Raw genomic sequence first — 19162 nt, forward strand, 5'->3', positions numbered from 1 at the left:
GTCATAACACACCTGTTATTACACTTACCACAAAGCAAAGAACTCAAAGTATATTTTTACATTGCATACAGTTAATTAGGAAACACCATTTGCCACTAAGGAGTCATAACATGTGCCAAGATGAATGCTGGTTAACTCACAGCACTGTCATCAAAGAGGTTCAGCAGCGAGATGAGAAAAGCCCTCCGGTGTTGTCGGTTCCCCCGGATCATAGTGAAGAGGTGGGAGCAGAGTGCCGAGTGGGTCTCGTCCTGTCTGAATCCTCTTATGATGGATTTACGAGATGAATTAATGGCCTGCTGCAAACTGTATGACATCTTCATCCCAGCAACTGCCTTCATCTGTCATAAAATATATTGGGTGACGAGTGTTAGAAACACAGCATTTCTATAACTACTGGGACAATTATTGTACTGATAATGTTCCTTTTAAAAAAAGTATCATGTACATTCACTTTATTAAAAAGAACAGTGAATAAATGAATGGCTGTGGTACATTTATCATTAGATTAGACCAAAATCCTGAATGTTATGTTTTTTGATCTTCTTTACAGCAGAAGATCCAGAACATGATCTCTCAAGAGACTGGAAACTGTTCTGGCATTAAATGGTGCAGTGGGTAGAATAAATGTTGTGATCTGTACAGGGTGTACCCTGCCTTTCGCCCTGACACACCTGGATAGGCTCTAGCACCCCAAAACCCTGAACTGGACAAGCAGTTAAGAAAATGCACGGATGGATTTTTTTGTCACAAATCTAAGGCTCATCTTGTCCATACTGTATTACTGTTATTCTGGTTGTTTTTTGCAGCTGTTTGTGCTAAAGTTAAAGAGGGTTAAAAGAAGACAAAAAAACCCCAAAAAGTAACAAGGTAAGACCTAAATCTGGAATGCGAAAAAAAATGAAAAACACCAACTCACGTGGATGAATCCTGTGTACTTCTTGTCAATCTCCACCAGCTGCTGGTCTGCTTTGTTCCTCATGCTGGGCTCTGGGTCTGTTCCCATTGCAATGAGGTAGGGTACACACTACACAGACAGGATAAAAGCAGTGAAGTTCACATGCATATGCATTTTACTTCTGTTCATGAAAAAAAGAGAAAACAGACTAAAATGAAAGTAACTAGTGATTTTACAATAACTACAAACTAATGAATATTGGTTAGCTTTAAGATGCTTGCATACAAAAATTACTTTGAGGAAAAAAAGTGCTATCAATAGACCAAACACAAACAATTATTTATTGATAGTGATATAATAATGACACGTGACAAGTTCTTGCTTTCAATTACCTGAACAGGATGGATGAGACCCTGGTTGAGCGTGAGAGCTATGACGTTGAGAGCAAAGTGACGTACGCTGGATTGGGTGTGGAAGAAAGCCTCCAACACCTGCTTTAAATAAAGCTGCATAATGGAGCTGCTCATCCCCGAAGAGATGTCTCCCATCTCCTTCAGATCCTCTTGTTTGGACATTTTCTTCCCTACAAGTACAAAAAAACCATAAAATATACAGATTGTCCCTTCTAGACGATGTTCATTTTTATATAGTGAAGTAATAAAATCACTTGAATTGACAAAATGTTATAACAAGTATATTATTCACTGTGACGTCTAAAAGCTGTTTAAAAAAACAAATTACTTACATTCTCTGTCTGCTTCCTGCATCCGCGTGTCTTCCTCCTGAAGGTATGTCTGGAGGTTTTTGAGGATCTGAATTTTGAGGTTAATTGAGGAGCCACTGTCAGCCAGGATGCCATTATACAAAGACTTCACCTCCTGCATAAACATCTGGCTGGGATGCATGATCACAAGGAAACCTGCGTGAAAAGAATAACAAAGATCAAATACATGTAAAAATAAGTAATGACACATCCTTCTATATGATCTCAACCTGCTGTGGCCAGGGAATCATTTGCTCATCTCTGGTCTTTATATTATAGTCCTATAAGCTGGTAAAATGACACTGTAGGTCCTGGAGTCAGTCTAATCACACTAAAAAAAACATTATGTTCTTACCTAAGCCAATGATGGCTTTGGTCTTGACCTCCTCATCTTCATGCTTGGTGAAGTATAGCAGCAGCTCAAGAACTTTCTCCTTGATAACAACCTTGACAACACGTCAACACATAATTACGAAACTGCAGACATTTTCATACATATTTTTTAAAACAGCAATCATAAAGTTGCATAATGAGCTGCTTCATCATAGCCAATCGTGGTTGTGGACAAGATCCTCAAAGAAGAAGATAACTGGACGTAAAGCTGTAATCCAAAATTAGACCCAGTTTTCATTTGAAATGTTCATTTCTAATCAATAATTAATCATTAACTACTACCCTACCTTGGTGGTGCCCTTGAACTCTTCCAGATCAAAATCAAAGTGTCGGGCCAGGGCACCCACGGTGAAGAGGGATCGCAGCAGGAAAGGCTTGTTTGCTACCAACTTTGTGTCGTTTGGGTCCTCCTGATGCTGAACCTTCAGCCTGTTAAGCGCACCTAAGAGGGGATGAAAAAAACATTTGAATTGAATTTTTTAAATTCCATTCAAACTCTGACTGCTTAAAATGCAATTTTATATTTTATAGGCCTTCTGCAATGTTTTTTGGAGAACTTGTGGCTAAACTAAATCCACTCTTCTGAAGAAACAGTGGGATATAAATAGTTACATTTCTTTGGCTTTTGAATGGATTAATGTGGTACTTCAGCAGAGCTATGCTATCCCTATAAAACACAAACATTATTACTCCAGGCATTAGCATCTCTCACCATAGAATCTGTTGAAGCAAGCCCACACAAACTTATAGTTGTGTGTGACTTTGTTCACAACGGCTCCGAGACAGCTCACACAGTGTTGGACCACCTGAACACAGGAAGATAAACCATCATGTTACCTCTTTAACAAAACTGGTTACAGCTTATATACTTAAATTGGGCAAACTTATATAAACTTGTTAAAACACTGCTGCCACGCACCGTCATGCCATATTTGATGATGAGCTTCATGAGGTCTTCTTCAATGGTTGCAAGGAAAGTTGCACTGGGGTGCTCCATCAGAGGAACCACAAGCTCCAAAATCTTTGCCACATTACAGATAACCATGAAGTCATTGGCAGTCTGCAGGGGAAACAAAATATGAATGTTATAAAAGTATATTAGGAAAAATCAACTCAAAGAAAGTACTCCTTCTCCCTTTCAATCGAATCATTAATTTAACAACTGAATTATCTTTACAAATCAACAATATAAAGTTATAGTATATACTAGTAAACATTATCACATTAATAACTCTTCAAGAACAAAAAACGTTAGTAATTTTGAAACAACTTACATTACACTTTGTCGTCAGGTAGGGTTGCATGGTCATAGCATGTTTGACCATAAGCTGGGCGCTGATCTTGCTGAACAAGTACAAGGTGGTGATACAAGCCACTAGCCGTGTTGAGTTCACCCCCTTGTTCTCTATAGAGGGAAAAGGAGTTAACAATACATGCAAAATTACAGTACAAGTACAATGCTTAGGCAAGGATATACGTTTACATTTAAATATATAACCAATATATATCCAAACATACCTGCAAGAGACTCCTCATATTTAAGGATGTGTTCAACCAGATTGTCGACGAGCTGAACACAAGCCTTTTCGGCTGGCTTATATGATGCGTCCTCTTCAGATTTGAGGAGCTAAAGAAAGGAGAAAAATGTTTATAAGGTTTTAAACAATAGCAGATCTCAAAACAGATATCTATTATATAATGAAGCTCAAATGCTAACATTTTGAAGAAGCTGTTCAAACCAATCATAGCCGGTGTCTCGACAGGCTGCAACCTAAAGACATCAGAGGAAATGATTAATAATATGCAATCATCAACTACTGGTTGAGAACTGACACCCTACGGTTTTTTTTACATTTATAATTTTAAATCATTCAACAAAGTGGTAATTCAGTTAAATGTACCACATCAGTGATGTTGAGAATCTTCCTGGTCATGGTTTCTTTGTCATGGGCTGGAGTTGGAGTAAACCACAGCTTCTGGAATGTCTCATTCACCAGTTTCTATAAATAAGAAATGCAATAATAAAAAAATGAAATAATAAATATCTACAACGAATTCTATGAAGAATGGAAGCCACGTCTTAACAACCATCTGTAAGCAGATCCATACCTTAATTCCTTCCTCGTCATTGACCCTGCGGATCATCTTCACGCACATCTCAGTAATCTTACTGAAGGTCGGTTGCTCCAGACAAATATCTCTGAGGATTTTGATCACCCGTTTTCTCACACTGATACCAGTGTCCTAAAATAAAAAGGAATTAAATTAATAAACTGAAGTATAATTTTTAAAATGAATTTTAAAAAGAGAAAAGAGAAATGTATGCATTTGGTGTAGTAGCATTTTTTCACCCACAGGTGGCAGAATAAGACTGTAATGAAGAGTGAACTTCTCATGAACCCACTTGAACATTTCCATGACAACAGGGACAACAATCTCAACTGTTCACTTCCCAGATGCTAAGCACAGAGAGTAACTAGAAAGACTTTGAGTTCACCTGAATTTTAGTACTAACAGCATGTTGTCACGTGTGCTTTTTAATCCTAAAATCTTAAACTGCTGCTGGAAAACAGATTTAAATAGCTTACGCAATAGAAAACCCGAAAGTGCCCTATTAACCATTTTTTTAGGACTCTCCAAATACATTTCTGATGTACACTTGGTGTACCCCCCTCCAAAACAAAACAAAACAAACCCCAACCAAACACAAAACAAGCCAACAACCGCATTACTAGCCCAGAAGAAGTGTGCAGCAATCAGAGAAAAACACAATATTTACATGTATGCAGTTCATCAACAGACACATGAGTATTACTAGTATTGATCTGTGTAAGAAACCATCCTGCAGGTGCTAGGGACAGCTTAACAATGAAAGCACAAGTGAAGGGCCAAGCAAAAACACACCAACTAAGGCTACGTCCACACGTACACAGGTATTTTTGAAAACTGAGATTTTCCGTTTTCGTTTTAAAAAATAATCCCGTCCACACGTAAAGGCAGAAATGAAGGAAAACGCTGCTAGGAACATGCCAAAGCAACAGGTGGTGATATATTCCTAACCGTGTAGAAATGTTGGCCAATCAGAAGTCTAGAAATAGTAAACAAAGATGGGGCATAGAACCGAGTCGTATGTGTGAAGGGACAGTAACTGTGTGTGTATATGTAAGCATTTAAACACTGCAGAGAGTACAATTAACAGTAACAGTATTGTAGAAATTGATTTCACCGAAACAATAACGTGGCGCACAGTGTGACGTCAAAAAAGGCGCACACCTTTGACGCTGCGTTTTCTCAGTTTTTCTCGTCCACACGTAAATGCAAAAACTGAGTTTTCAAAAATATTCACCCTGGCCGGAGTTTTTAAAAATCTCAGAAAACGCCGTTTACGTGTGGACGAAAGGTGCAAACGCATAGAAAAATCTGCGTTTTCAAAAATACCCGGGTACGTGTGGACATAGCCTAAAAGCCCACAGTACAATGATGAATATGCCAAAACAGTGTAAAAGCTAAAATAATTATAGTAATGATAATTCTAATGCTATATTTCCTCATTATCTATGGAAAAACATCACGTATGTCCAAATCAATCAATTGGTACAGAATTGAAAAATGTTAGCTATTATAACCCAGCATCCTAATGTCACACTCAAGGTGTGGTGGACATCATCACACGATGGACCTAGCATGTGAAGTCACAGCTGTGGTTTTTGCTTTTGCGCCTTTAGCACCTATATGCAAACCACAGCATAACTGGGAATAAGTGACTGACTGGACAACTTACCAGTATCCTCTCTATGAGCATGTCGTAATATTGCTCAGTGAGTTGGGGTCTGCTGAGCACAAACTTGCCCAGCAGCTCTACAGCTGCCTCTCTCACACTGGTGGAGTTGTCCATTAAACGACCATGGACACCACGCTGCATGTCGGACTGCAGACAAAGAGAGCAATCAGTCAGCATATAGCAAGCTACAAGAATTACAAGATACCTTCTGAACAGAATGCTGCAGAATAAGAAGTACATTTTGAAAGAGCAAAGCCATACAAAGAATATAAGTTAAGACAGCATCATGTGCAGTAAAAAAAAATGTTAACAATTAATGCACTTGCTACTATAAACAGAGATAGAGACATACCCTTGCCAGTATGCTGGGATCAACAGCCACGACCTCAGACAGACATTTCATGGCTTTAGTCCTTACAGCGATGGCACTTTCTCCAAGGACTCGTAAAATCTGGTAAAGAACAAAGAATGTTTATGTTTCTCTGGGGGGGGGGGATTGAAATGCTTTTGCTAAAAAGAAAATCACACTCTTACCTGTGTTAAATAAATATCAAAGCTCTGGGCGAACGGCCTCATAGAGGCCAAATAACGCACAATCAAACAGGCATCTTCATAGTCCACAGTGTCAGAGTTCATTCTGTTGAGAAGCAGGTTACAGACTTGCACAGTCACACAACTGCACTTGTGCAAATAAAAGAAAGTACACTGCTGATATATCGCACATTCTTACTTCAGTGTGGTGAAATGAGCTGGCATGGTCTTAATGATGTTGCGCAGGAACTTCTTGCGCTTCTCAGCACGCTGCATAATTTCTCCGGTAGTTTCCACCTCCTTGGCATGTTGCGGACCGTCTGAAGAGTCTTCGTCCTTTGGATTCTGGTTACGCATGGACTTTTCAGCCTCGGTGGTGGCATCGCGGAACCACTGAGCAATGTAAAACTTTCTAGCAAACTAGAATGCAAAACAGGTCTCAGTATTACATTCATAGCATTCAAAGAAAATAATTACTTGCAGTAAGGAACATTTTTATTTGCACACAGAGATAACATGAGCAAATACTGTTTTAAACCATTTAAGATATGTCTTCTTATTTAAGAGAAGAAAGATTTATTAATATGGTAGTTTCCAACAGATTCCTCAAAAGCCAGTTCAAATGCAATGTGAAACTTATATCTAAACCTTAAAGAGTTCACCACATTCAACCTAATGAAAATACCCACCACCAGTGAGGCATCTGTCTCAGCGTTCTCCTCCAAGTAGTCCAGCAGAGCCTTCTGTAGCTGTTGGGTCTCATCGCTGCCTTGAGACTTTAAACGGGGAAGAATAAGTGGGAAAATATATTTATTGTGCCAAATGGTAGGAATGTAAATCATCAAGCAAGAACACATTTTCTGCATTTTACTCATTTCTGTCCCCATAAAAAACAAGAAAACAGTATCCTAAATCATTAAATTCAAAGCTGTCCTTTTACCTCTTGTACGATACGATCAATTGATCTCTGGTCCATCTTGCTTGTCACTGCATCCTTCCTCAGACGTGCAGCCACTGTGCCCAAATAGTCTAGAGATGCTACTCTCAGAGCCATCTCTGTCTGCTTATTACTGAACTGGTGTACCTAATAGGAGAAAAAGGCACAGGAATGGATGAACACAAGAACACTCTCATTGTGTGTGTCTGAAAAAAAACTGCTGTCATAAAGTTGATTTTCATAAACCACAGAAGTCAAGTTTGATCAACTGTGACACAAATGTTTTGAAAATATTGTATAAAATAAGAACATTTGCTTTCCTGGAGCCTCCATGACTTTTAACAAAGTCATCTCTTGCTATTAATCTGGATCATCTGTTCTCAGAAACACTGAGAAAAATACTTGCATTTCCAGTTTAAAGAAAGATCTTAGTCATGCTAACCAGCAGTCTCCCAAGCAAACTGAGCAGCAGCTCTGCAGCAGGCCATTCTGGTTTGTTCACTGTTGAAAGTAGGTCCTGGACAAAGTTCTCAAATAATGGACGGTAATCTTCTTCTCCCTGCTTGCTGCCACACCTGAGGGAGGCAAAAAAAGGAAGAAAGGGGATAAATAACAGGAAAATAACTATGCTCTGAGAGCATAATGAGAAATGATTAATGGTAACAATTATAATCAAGGTCAGACAGCCAACGATCAGAATTAAGACAGAAGTTTTAATACGGCTGAACAAGCTGGCAGAATACATCTGGAAAATCCTATAGAGTTACAGCTACTTCAAAACGTTCCTAGTTTGTCTCAATGTTGACTGATGACAAAAGGGATCTTAGCAACATTCAACAGTGTCATCAAAAAGTATAAATAGGAAGAAAACAATCTGAAATTACTTTTTAAGGAAGACTGAGAGGAAGTTTTGCGCAGTTCTCATTGCCGTCTCATAAGAGTTTGTTATCAACACGTCCTGATCCACCTGAAGAAGAAAAAAAAATCTTGAGCAAATGGTGTGTCTGACTGCATGTTGTATTGAATAAAACTATATTTGCTGATGTTTGTATGGGTTTTCATGTCAGCTTGTGCACCTACCTTGGTGTCATACTCTTCAAAAACATCTTTGTCACTGGGTAGGTGGACCACACACTGGATCAGCTGCAGAACCAGTGCTGTTACCATTTGGATGTACATCGGTTCTCCATCCTGGTCTGAACTGTTCAGCCTAAAACACAGAAGGTCAGGATAAATCACAAGTTACTAGCATTGCACAATCCAGTAAAAAAAAAAAAAAACATCAACACGTCTGAACAATTTTTATTTCTACATTGATGGTCAGACAATTCTCAAAGCTCTCAATTCATGCATTAACCTGGCAACTCTGAATAGCCTCAAATTTAGGTGAATTAGTGTGGAAAATGGGTTACCTGAAATTCCTGAGGGAGCGTTTGCTGGTGGGCAGTCTGGCCAAAGAGGTAAAGATCTCCTCAAGGATCAGCTGCCGATGCTTCTCATAACGTGAGAACACCTGTATACAGCAGAATATGAAAAAAAAATGTAAAAAAGATAAAAATTGCAAAATAACATTCTGGACCAAATGCCCTAAAAGGATGCTTTTAAATAAACACTCAATTTTTGTGCAGACGTACCGCTGTAACTAGTTTAATGGCACACAGCTGAAGCTCACTGACATTCTCTACAAAGAATGGAGTGATTCCCATAGAAGAAACCTGGAAGAACGGGACATGCACAATATGAGAAATCACGCATGTCTGCATGTCTGACTTACACTAATGTACTAAGTGCAACACTCTTAGCGTTTACCTGGAGGATGGTGGTGTCTGTAAGCAACTGTATCTCTAGGAGCTCAGAGATGTTGCTGACAATGTCACACACTTTGTTGTATAACATGACTATGACACGCTGCTTGTGCGTGGAGCATTTTGCACGCTTTGCCTTCGAGCTCAACATGCCACCTATAAAAACAACAGAAGTAATTTTTTAAAAGATAATGAACATAATAAGAAAATTAAAAATCTTAAATTAAGAAATACTATAATTTTGCAAGCTGAAAAAAAACTGTTCCTGATTTCATAAAGCAAGCATCTACACTCAACAAAAATATAAACGCAACACCTTTGTTACTGCTCCCATTCCCCATGGGATGGACGTAGAGACCTAAAATTCATTCCAGATACACAATATAACCATCCCTCCCAAACAGTGGTCACAAATCAGTCCAAATGTGTGGTAGTGGGCACATCTGCCATATTGAGATAATCCATCCCACCTCACAGGTGTGCCACATCAGGATGCTGATCTGACATCATGAGTAGTGCACAGGTGTACCTTATACTGCCCACAACAAAAGGCCACCCTTGGAATGTGCAGTTTTGTCTCACAGCAAAATGCCACAGATGCCACAAGCAATGAGGGAGCGTGCAATTGGCATGCTGACAGCAGGAATGTCAACCAGATCTGTCGCCCGTGCATTGAATGTTCATTTCTCAACCATAAGCCGTCTCCACAGGCGTTTCAGAGAATATGGCAGCACATCCAACCGGCCTCACAACCGCAGACCTCGTGTAACCACACCAGCCCAGGACCTCCACATCCAGCAGGTTCACCTCCAAGATCGTCTGAGACCAGCCACCCAGACAGCTGCTGGAACAATTGGTTTGCACAACCAAACAATTTCTGCACAAACTGTCAGAAACCGTCTCAGGGACGCTCAACTGCATGCCCGTCGTCCTCATCGGGGTCTTGACCTGACTCCAGCTCGTCGCCGTAACAGACTTGTGTGGGCAAATGCTCACATTCGATGGCGTCTGGCACGTTGGAGAGGTGTGCGCTTCACGGATGAATCATGGTTCACATTGTTCAGGGCAGATGGCAGCTGAGAATGTCCCAGTTCTTGCATGGCCAGCATACTCACCGGACATGTCACCCATTGAGCATGTTCGGGATGTGCTTGACCGGCGTATACGACAGCGTGTACCAGTTCCCATGAGTATCCAACAACCTCGCACAGCCATTGAAGTGGAGTGGACCAACATTCCACAGGCCACAATTGACAATCTGATAGACTCCATGCGACGATGTGTTGCACTGCATGAGGCAAATGGTGGTCACACCAGATACTGACCGGTTCTGGGTCCCCAGACCCCCAATAGCGCAAAAAACTGCACATTCCAGGGTGGCCTTTTGTTGTGGGCAGTCTGAGGTACACCTGTGCACTACTCATGATGTCAGATCAGCATCCTGATGTGGCACACCTGTGAGGTGGGATGGATTATCTCAATATAGCAGATGTGCCCACTACCACACATTTGGACTGATTTGTGACCACTGTTTGGGAGGGATGGTTATATTGTGTATCTGGAATGAATTTTAGGTCTCTACGTCCATCCCATGGGGAATGGGAGCAGTAACAAAGGTGTTGCGTTTATATTTTTGTTGAGTGTATTTCAGTTTGCCAAACTGGCACTGGCTTATTTATCATTTGGTCTACTACTAATGTTAAGTTTATGAAGCGTTTCTAAAGTTAATAAAGAAAAATGAATGCAGAATTCTTCCTGTACCTCCATGCGGGTCCACCCTGTAGACTGGATCGTACTGTGGATACAGTGTGTTCTGAAGATGAAACTTGGTGTACTGCAGCACCCGCTCTATGACATCTTCTATGTAGACAGCCTTCGGCATGTGTGCTGAGGTCATAATGTTCAGAGCTGTCAGACAGGCATCTGCAGACTTTGTGACTCTCTCCATTATCAGATCTCTCCAAAGTCTTTCCTCGTCTTCAGCGTCATGGTCCTGTGGTTAAAAAGTAAAGAATGTGAACACTTTCAACATCAATAAACCAGTGTCAGAATGAGGAAGGCTATTATGTATTTCAGGAAGAAATCTGGAGTATTTTTTTATGATTGTCAGCTATTTCAGCATTATTATGTTTTGTTCATGGTCTCTGTATATAGATTTCCGCAGTGCATCACTGCAGGGAGAAAAATACTCCAGATATTAAGTAATGCTGAAAGATAAAGAAAAATAGGAAAAGGGAGGAAGGGCACTCACATGGTTCATCATGGTGGATAGCTTGGACCCATCCTGGATATTCTTTTCAAGGATATTCAGAAGCTTCACCAACTTGTCTGATGGGATCTGTAAGAACAGACACTGGTTTTTAGATCTACATCTGAAGAACCATTACAAACCCACAACATCCCAAATGATGTTTTTTTATGAATAAATAGAATATAGTACCCTGCTGGAGATGCCCATGGCCTTAATTTTGGCAGATTCGCTACCCAGCTCATTCAGCTGGTGTTTACCAAGCAGCAATTCCTGAGGTATCTCATCATCGTCTCCTGCTAGAAAACATAAACCAATAAATTAGGACTAAACTCTAATAAAATATAAGAAAACCAACATACCCACATTGACAGTCAGTACTGATACTTACCCATAGTAGTAAAATCCACATCCTCCAGATTTTCCAGTATGTTGTCAATGCTTGCCAAGAACCTCTTGAATGTAGAAGAGTCCATCAGTTCTTCTTGGGTCAGCTTGGGTTCATAAGCTTTCCGTTTCTTCTGCTTCTCCTTCATCTTCATTTTTCTGGCAACTAAGTGTGAGAAAAAATTTTTTTTAATTTTTAAAATTAAAATTTTAAAATTAAAATTAAAAAAAAATTTTATTTTTTTTTCAGGGGGTGTGCAAGAAAAAAAATCTACTGTAAAAATCTGCTGTCAAGTTTTTCACATATCAGATTTACCTGATACTATTAAGCAAAATTAAGGTGTTTTTATGCATTTAAACATGTAAACACCCAACTCCACAATCAAAAATGGCAGTTTGATTTAATTCTGAACACCCAACAAAGGCATAATAATCTCTTCTACTACACATGTTTCAGAAGGGAAACAAAGACCATTTGTAGCACTTAAATTACAGACCTTCACTCATGCTCGGAGGCGGCGAATCTTCCTCAGATGAGTCTCGGTAGCGGCTCCCTGATCCTCGGCGGCTGTCTCGGTGCCCACTTTTCCGGTGTTCCCCTGACCCTCTGCGCTCCCTCTCTTCGAACTCCCAAGCTCTGTCTTTCTCTCTGCGCTGCCGCTTCCTTGCAGCTGTAGAGATTTAGCATAAAATAATAAGGCCTAAACTCTGAAAAAAGAAGCTAAATTTAAAAAAATAAATAAATTCTCACATCTAGTAAAAGAACCTGCAAAAAATAGTTTGGTATAAGTTAGAATTGAATGAATTGACTCACACTCTCCAGTTGCGTCATAGTCTTCATCGGAGCTGACCTCAGCATATTTGGGCCTCTCATTTACTGTGCTTCGTTTCCTCTTGTTCATCTTTACTCTTTCACATAAGGGCATGGTAGACTCGATCTCTGCCAGCAGCTCTGGGGGCAGCTCCTTCAAAACTGCTGGGTCCATACCACCTGAAAATTTGACAATAATATTATACAATTATTAGCAAAATAATTTCATTGTATAGAGCAGACTTTCCCAAAGTGTGGGGCCCATCCCCTAAGTGGGGGGGGGGGGGGGGGGGGGGGGGGGGGCAGAGCCATGGTAGGGGGGCGCGATATGAAAAGGGGGGGGAAAAAACAAAACGCTTGGACACTGCTAGCGCGGGGCGCCCACAGAAACGCAAAGCAGGAGATGAAGCATAAGTGAATATGTTTCCAAACCAACTTCATTCTAAGCCAAAGACTAGAAAATATGGTGAAACATATCTGCCCTTTGGTTTCACCTGCACAAGTGCCAAGGTAGGTCTCCCCTGCAGAATTGGCTTTTCCTTCGTCGGGAGCAGCGCTTTACATTTTTCTTGTAAAATAAAGGGGGGCCTAGCAAAAAAAGTTTGGGAACCACTGGTATAGAGTGAAAAAACACATTGTAAATATAATTTAAAAACAGCTTCTTACTTTTGCCGGACTTTCCTGAGGAGAGTCGGTTCTTTCCAGACTTGCTGTGCCGAATGATCCTCTGGATCTGGTCAACTGATAGCTTTTTTAGAACCACTACAGGCTTGGGGCGCTTCTCCAAGTCCTGCACCAATCCCAGCCTCTCCAGTTTAACTTTTGGCTGGCCCCACATATGACTTTCAGTCGATCCACTGCCTTCCTTGTCACGATTGATCTGGGAGGAAAAAATAAGATAGGAGTGAGAAAAAACATCCAGTATAGTCAAGTTCAAAAATCAATATGTTCCACACTTCACACAATTAGAAAGAAAACATGGGCTTCATTCAGAACAGAAAATAAGGTGTGAATAATGACTCAAACTGAAATGAAATTGGTGATTTTGATGTTAGTTTCCAGTGTCTTGATAGCAAAGCACAAAGATATATTCCACTGTTTTTCCAAAAATATCCAGGTCTTAACTTGTAGAACAAACAGTGAACACATCGTGTTGTCGACACTGCAGTGCAGTCCCACTTCTAATTGGGAGTGACTAGCCAAAACTTAGGATGCAATTTTGGATGTTCCCACTTGTATTGCGCTTGCAGTGCAACAAGTAATTTGTGCTAATTGTGCTAAGTGAAAAGTGGGAGTGAGCAGCAGCTCATTGATGCAACCTTTGTTCACATTAAGAATATATTTAAGAAGCTTTGTCAAGTCTACAAATCCTTAGTAACTGAATAACATTTAAATACCTAACCAGCTATTTTTAACATCATTTCAGTCATCGTACCACTCTTGATCTTCAACGTCATGTCAACAATCTGGGCATAAAATTTCTTACAACATGATTTTTCCCATGATTGTCCTCACAGTCAACCCATTGTGAGGACAGTCATAAATTCTTAGTGAACACTGCACTGGCAGCCTTTCCTACACAACCATAGACAGACATGCTCTGTCAATTACCAGCTAAATCATTGCTAAGTACTACTAAGAACTTCCAGATGTCTATTCACTACAGAACCACTGGTGTTGTCCAGCTCTACCTCCAAGTCTAGCCTCGCCTCTATCCTAACCACAGAGAGCTCTTGAACTTCAACCATTTGAACTTCTAATCTGAAGAGAGTGCATATATAGTTTGATTATGTCTGGATAATTTAAGCATAGAAATTGAAGCATTTTGTGCCCTTTTTCTTTGGCATCGCCAGTCAAGATGGACAGGAAAGTCAGGCCTAGTACATAACCAAACAGAGGACTAGCCAGGAAGGACAAAACCTTTGGCAGAGGGGTCACACTCAACCAGGTGAAGTGCTTACAGAAATGATTTACTTGCATGCAGTCCCCCCACAAAAAAACAGCAGTGGAAGATTTCTTTAAATGTGCTTGCTTTCATTCATACAAGATAAACAAAATAATTACCTCTACTTTTTCTACTCTAAAAGACAGTTAAGTGTGGTTAATGTGTTAAAGAAAATTAAAGACCAACACCGAGAATAAAAAAAGGCTGACAAATGGGAAACTAAAACCAAAAGAGTGTATAATGGTATGATTTGGTTTTGTGAGATTGCAGGCAGTGACAGCTGAATGATTGGTAGGTGGGTAGATATTTGTTTTGGATCAGCCCAGATCACCTTAGGGATCTGGAAGTTCTTCAGTGCGCCACTATGCCCTCCCAGAAGCTGAGCAGGGAAAGAATCTGGAAGTTTAGCACCAGAAGCTGACGAGGGGAGTTTGGAACCATCTTGTCTACTGCTGCTCCGACCAGGGTCTCCAGTGGAGGAAGCCCTGAAGCCAGACCTATCTCGATCGCTTCGGGAGCGAGAATCAGGGGACCGCCTGTCTCGGCCAGTCTCACTCCGATGCCTCTTATCCCTGTCAGACTCACGGTCCCTGTTTGACGACTTGGGCAATTCTCCACGTCTGTCTGAGGACTTCTCATCATGTCTGTGCTTTGAGGATTCCCGACCTTCTCTCCTGCTGTCATGCTTATCGACCCTGTTCTTGATGACTTCCGGTCGTCCATCTGGTTTCAATCGCAAAACTGTGTCAGAACCCTCCACAGCAGCTGGCCCACTAGCTGGTTCTTCAGGCCAGCGTTGGGCCTCAAGGGCAGGGACAGGGGCAGCCAGACAGGGGTCGAGCTGACCGTCAGCTCGGCCTGCCTGCTGGAGGTCGATGCTCACCATGAGGGGAGGGCGGCTGGCACCGTTCCCAGCTGCAGTGGCCTCTTGCGGAGTCAGTTTGCCAGCATTGCCCCCTCCTGTTGATCCGCTCCCCGGCGCACCTGTGGGCCCACCTGGTCCCCCTGCACCTGGTTCCAGGGGAAAGGAGTCCTGCTTTCTCTTCTTCAGTGGCTTGTCTGTAAAGAGAGAGACAAGTAATTAAAATTAAATACCATGACAAGATGCTATAATTCAAAGCAAAACATTTTTTAGCTGTAGAGTTATATGTAAATGTTAATTCTATGTGAACTTCTCTTACACACCTTTATCTTGCACCTCCTTGGAGCACTTCTCACTAGCAGCCTCTCGTTCTATCCTTTCAATTTCAGCAAGTGCATCCAGCTCTGCCTCATCATAAGGGGAACTGGGAGGCTGAAGTCCACTGGCACCACCTACTTGCTGCTGATGTTGCAGCCGCGCTCCCAGATTTTGCTGGAGAACAGGAACCTGCTGAAAGCCCAGTTCTGCCTCCATATTGTCTGAGTTCTGATCCATGCCTGGCATAACATCACCTGAGATATTAACAGAAACACTTTACATGGTTGGATTTAAAAGGGGTGGTGGTAGTCCTGCTGATCTAAAATGATGCATCACGATGTACCTCATCAGCATTTCTAGTAGATCAAATAGCTATGAAACTGATGGAGAAAAACAACATCTCACCTGGGGGATCCGACTCATTTGACTTGACCCTGGACAGCTTGAGGGTGAGCTTTGTTGAGTCCTTGTTTGGAGAGCTAACAATGTCGTACATATCTTTCTCCTCTTTTACTATTGGGACTTTCTTTCTTTGCTGTAGCTGCTGTTTCTGGTCAGGTACTCCTTCCCTTGGTGAGGGTGCATACGGGGGTGGTGACTGGAGAATCAGTGGGGGACGAGAACCCGCTGTGAAGAAGGAAGAACACAAGGAAGAGGAGATAAGAGTAGTGAAAAAGTGACATTCTTCAGAAAACATTAAACTACACAAATACAGACATCTCTCTCTGATGAGGGATAACAGCCGCAGTGTTTCAGATTATGTAGCAGCTTCTCCCATAATGAAGAAAAGGTAAGCAAAGTGTATGCACTGTAGTGCCTCCTTTCCACTTCGAGTGTCCTTACGTTTGGGCGTTCCTTCACTGCTAGCTGGCGAGCAGCCTGACTGTGGAGACCTCAGAGGAAAAGATGGATTTCTCATGGCAGAATCACCCTCCTCCAAAAGAGAGACAATACAAACAAGTTAGCATGTAACACCTTTACACTCAACTTTCAACATTTCTCTCAATTATATCAACACAGCTACTGTTAAGACCTAAATAAATTGTACCAGATAAATATATTCAGGGTTTTATTGTGGTATGTAGTAAATACACATTCATCTATTTAAAAACAGTGTCAGTTGTACCTCATTTCCCAGTCGATGTACAATGTTCAGGTAATCTTCAGTACCATGTCTGTCTGAGTGGTGGTTGGCAGCATTAGGGATCTGCCCTGTTACTTTGCCCTCATGGATGTTTCTTATCCCACCTGGAACCATGGGACTGGCCACAGACACTAGCAGAAAAAAGACATTATTTTATTATTATCCACTAGTAGGGAAATACAAACATTGCTGATTAAAACAAAATAAATACAATTCTTTTGAAGTGGAGGTGTACCCAAAAATTGCTGATAAAATAAGTAAGTATGCATATGACCAGTGATTTTTTTTAAATGCTTCGAAGTTCCTCAAAGAGATTTCATCAGGCAAAAAATAAGTGAATCAATAATTTCAACCATCAGGACCATATAGAAAGGCAATCAGAAGTTAGGTTTCATATACAAATAATGAGCTACAAGATTAAACCTGCTGACATGTAAATAACTCATGATTTTGTTACAATTGAACGGAGAAACTGGAGTTCTGACTTCGAGTGCCCCCTTTTGTAATAGCACTCCCCAACAACTTCCTCCCCAGGGAAGACAATGTATCCACCACACCATAAATACTGTTCAAGTATGGAACAAGAAGGTGAATAAAAGCCCAAGCCATCAAGGTTATTATACCTTACTAAAACTAATCTAAAAACTAACAATAGATATGAAGAAAGATTTGAGTTAACTAAAAATAAAAAACACATATTAGAAAAAATTGGAGAAGCTAGCCTTAATTTTAATCCAACTTAAAAACAAAACAAAAAAAACTACATTTCAACTTGCCTGATGAGGCTGTGCTGTTTGGTGAAACCGCTTTCAAAAGGTTTTTCCTGACATATGCCTTTCATACAGTTATAATCAAAACGACTAAAACTAGCACAGAAACCAATAAACTAAACATTTTAAAACAATAAAAACTAAACAACAAATATTTTTGGAAACCAACTGAAACTACGCTAAATTGTGAAAAATGTCAAGATAAAAAAAAAACAACAAAAAAAAAATTATAATAACTCTCCAAGGCATAAACGAAGAATGTAATCTCGATGCACCAAAACACAGCTGATCCACAGTCTCCACCCCACAAACCACAGACCAAATGTGTCAAACACTAGGACACCCAGAGGTCCAGTGTTCATGCCCAGATGTGTCAGAGCTATTTCAGAACAAGAGAGAACAACACAAAATATGCACAGTTTAAAATGTGTACCTAATCAGTGTATAGTCAACCTGTTTGTGTATAAGCGCAAATATAATATTTGAGAATCGAACAACACTGTTAACACACACACACACACACACACACACACACACACACGTAGAATTAACAGAAAAAGGTCATGTTTGTGTACACCAGCAATGGCCTTGTAAATACAAAACATAAATATTTCCACAAATTATATTTAATTATAGGAGCCACAATTATCTGATGTGAGAACTTCAGTGTACATTCGATTTATGTATGAAGAATATGAATTCAGTCAAACCCCTGCTTATTATTCAATCCAAAGGGAACAGAGTTTCCAGAAGCCAAAGCTACGGATATGGCTGACAAAATCAAACAAAGACGCCATCAGACTTAGTCGCAAGTTTAACATTAGAAAAAAAATTAATGATGAGTTCTGAGTCTCCATGCATGCGCATTAACATTAAACACAGGTTCTCACCTTGTTGAATCTGTTGGTGTTGGTTATAGCTGGGTGGTTGTTGGTGGGGATACTGCTGTATGTAACCTGTGGCAGGGCTCTGAGGAGTGTATGGGCTGGGTACTGGACTGTTCTGTTGGCCCATGTACCGGCTACTGGAACCCGTCGGAGGTGTCACAAACCGGCTAGAATAGAGAAAATGTAAGGACAGAAAATAAGAAGAAGCACACTGCATAAACAAAAAAAACCCAAACATTTATTTAAATTCAAACATGATGTATTTGTATTGTGCTTTAATTAACATTTAAAATTTAAAGTTGGAATAAACCAGATTCTTGTCAATCTTACCTTGGTGGATTGGGAGAAATCGCAGCTGGCTGGAAGTTTGCAGACTGGGCAGGGCTATGCATGGAATTCATCTTAAAAGGTTGTACCATTGGCTGCTGCATGACATCTGTTTAGAAACAAAATTGAGAATTGAAATGAATAACCTTTATAGAAAAAAAAAAAACCAAAAACACAAAGCTTGATTTTTTTGTTTTTATATTAGTAACATAACGACTTAATGTGCAACAAGTAATTGCGCCCATACTTTTCTCCCTGAAGATGCCAGGGTTCCTGGCCAGCATGGTCTGCAGCAACAGTGGTGCATCTCCCTCTGGTTCATCGCTACCCAGGTTGTCCTTCAGCTCTCTGAAAA

At 40.6% G+C, this 19162-nt stretch overlaps 1 protein-coding gene across 1 annotated transcript in view; it reads right to left on the reverse strand.

Moving 5' to 3' along the window:
- Positions 1-19162, reverse strand: part of nipbla (NIPBL cohesin loading factor a) — a 29396-nt gene that overhangs the window by 4291 nt on the left and 5943 nt on the right. The window contains exons 5-44 of the mRNA XM_085367352.1: positions 19055-19155; positions 18811-18916; positions 18484-18647; positions 16806-16954; positions 16523-16613; positions 16085-16306; positions 15685-15933; positions 14831-15558; positions 13221-13434; positions 12558-12734; positions 12241-12414; positions 11748-11909; positions 11549-11655; positions 11360-11446; positions 10870-11101; positions 9113-9264; positions 8938-9018; positions 8716-8816; positions 8384-8513; positions 8188-8270; positions 7746-7878; positions 7307-7450; positions 7056-7142; positions 6566-6786; positions 6370-6472; positions 6188-6286; positions 5836-5982; positions 4164-4298; positions 3956-4054; positions 3772-3825; positions 3573-3681; positions 3329-3459; positions 2974-3114; positions 2767-2860; positions 2342-2496; positions 2017-2107; positions 1644-1817; positions 1291-1481; positions 920-1027; positions 141-341 (exon numbers count right to left, since the gene is read on the reverse strand). Coding sequence (XP_085223478.1) covers positions 141-341; positions 920-1027; positions 1291-1481; positions 1644-1817; positions 2017-2107; positions 2342-2496; positions 2767-2860; positions 2974-3114; positions 3329-3459; positions 3573-3681; positions 3772-3825; positions 3956-4054; positions 4164-4298; positions 5836-5982; positions 6188-6286; positions 6370-6472; positions 6566-6786; positions 7056-7142; positions 7307-7450; positions 7746-7878; positions 8188-8270; positions 8384-8513; positions 8716-8816; positions 8938-9018; positions 9113-9264; positions 10870-11101; positions 11360-11446; positions 11549-11655; positions 11748-11909; positions 12241-12414; positions 12558-12734; positions 13221-13434; positions 14831-15558; positions 15685-15933; positions 16085-16306; positions 16523-16613; positions 16806-16954; positions 18484-18647; positions 18811-18916; positions 19055-19155 — 6127 coding nt within the window. The remainder of the gene's footprint in view (positions 1-140; positions 342-919; positions 1028-1290; positions 1482-1643; positions 1818-2016; positions 2108-2341; positions 2497-2766; positions 2861-2973; positions 3115-3328; positions 3460-3572; positions 3682-3771; positions 3826-3955; positions 4055-4163; positions 4299-5835; positions 5983-6187; positions 6287-6369; positions 6473-6565; positions 6787-7055; positions 7143-7306; positions 7451-7745; positions 7879-8187; positions 8271-8383; positions 8514-8715; positions 8817-8937; positions 9019-9112; positions 9265-10869; positions 11102-11359; positions 11447-11548; positions 11656-11747; positions 11910-12240; positions 12415-12557; positions 12735-13220; positions 13435-14830; positions 15559-15684; positions 15934-16084; positions 16307-16522; positions 16614-16805; positions 16955-18483; positions 18648-18810; positions 18917-19054; positions 19156-19162) is intronic.

Source organism: Diplotaxodon limnothrissa, linkage group LG12, assembly GCF_057381915.1.
Source record: "Diplotaxodon limnothrissa isolate DT_005_m linkage group LG12, D_limnothrissa_male_GT1.1, whole genome shotgun sequence".
Taxonomy (NCBI): domain Eukaryota; kingdom Metazoa; phylum Chordata; class Actinopteri; order Cichliformes; family Cichlidae; genus Diplotaxodon; species Diplotaxodon limnothrissa.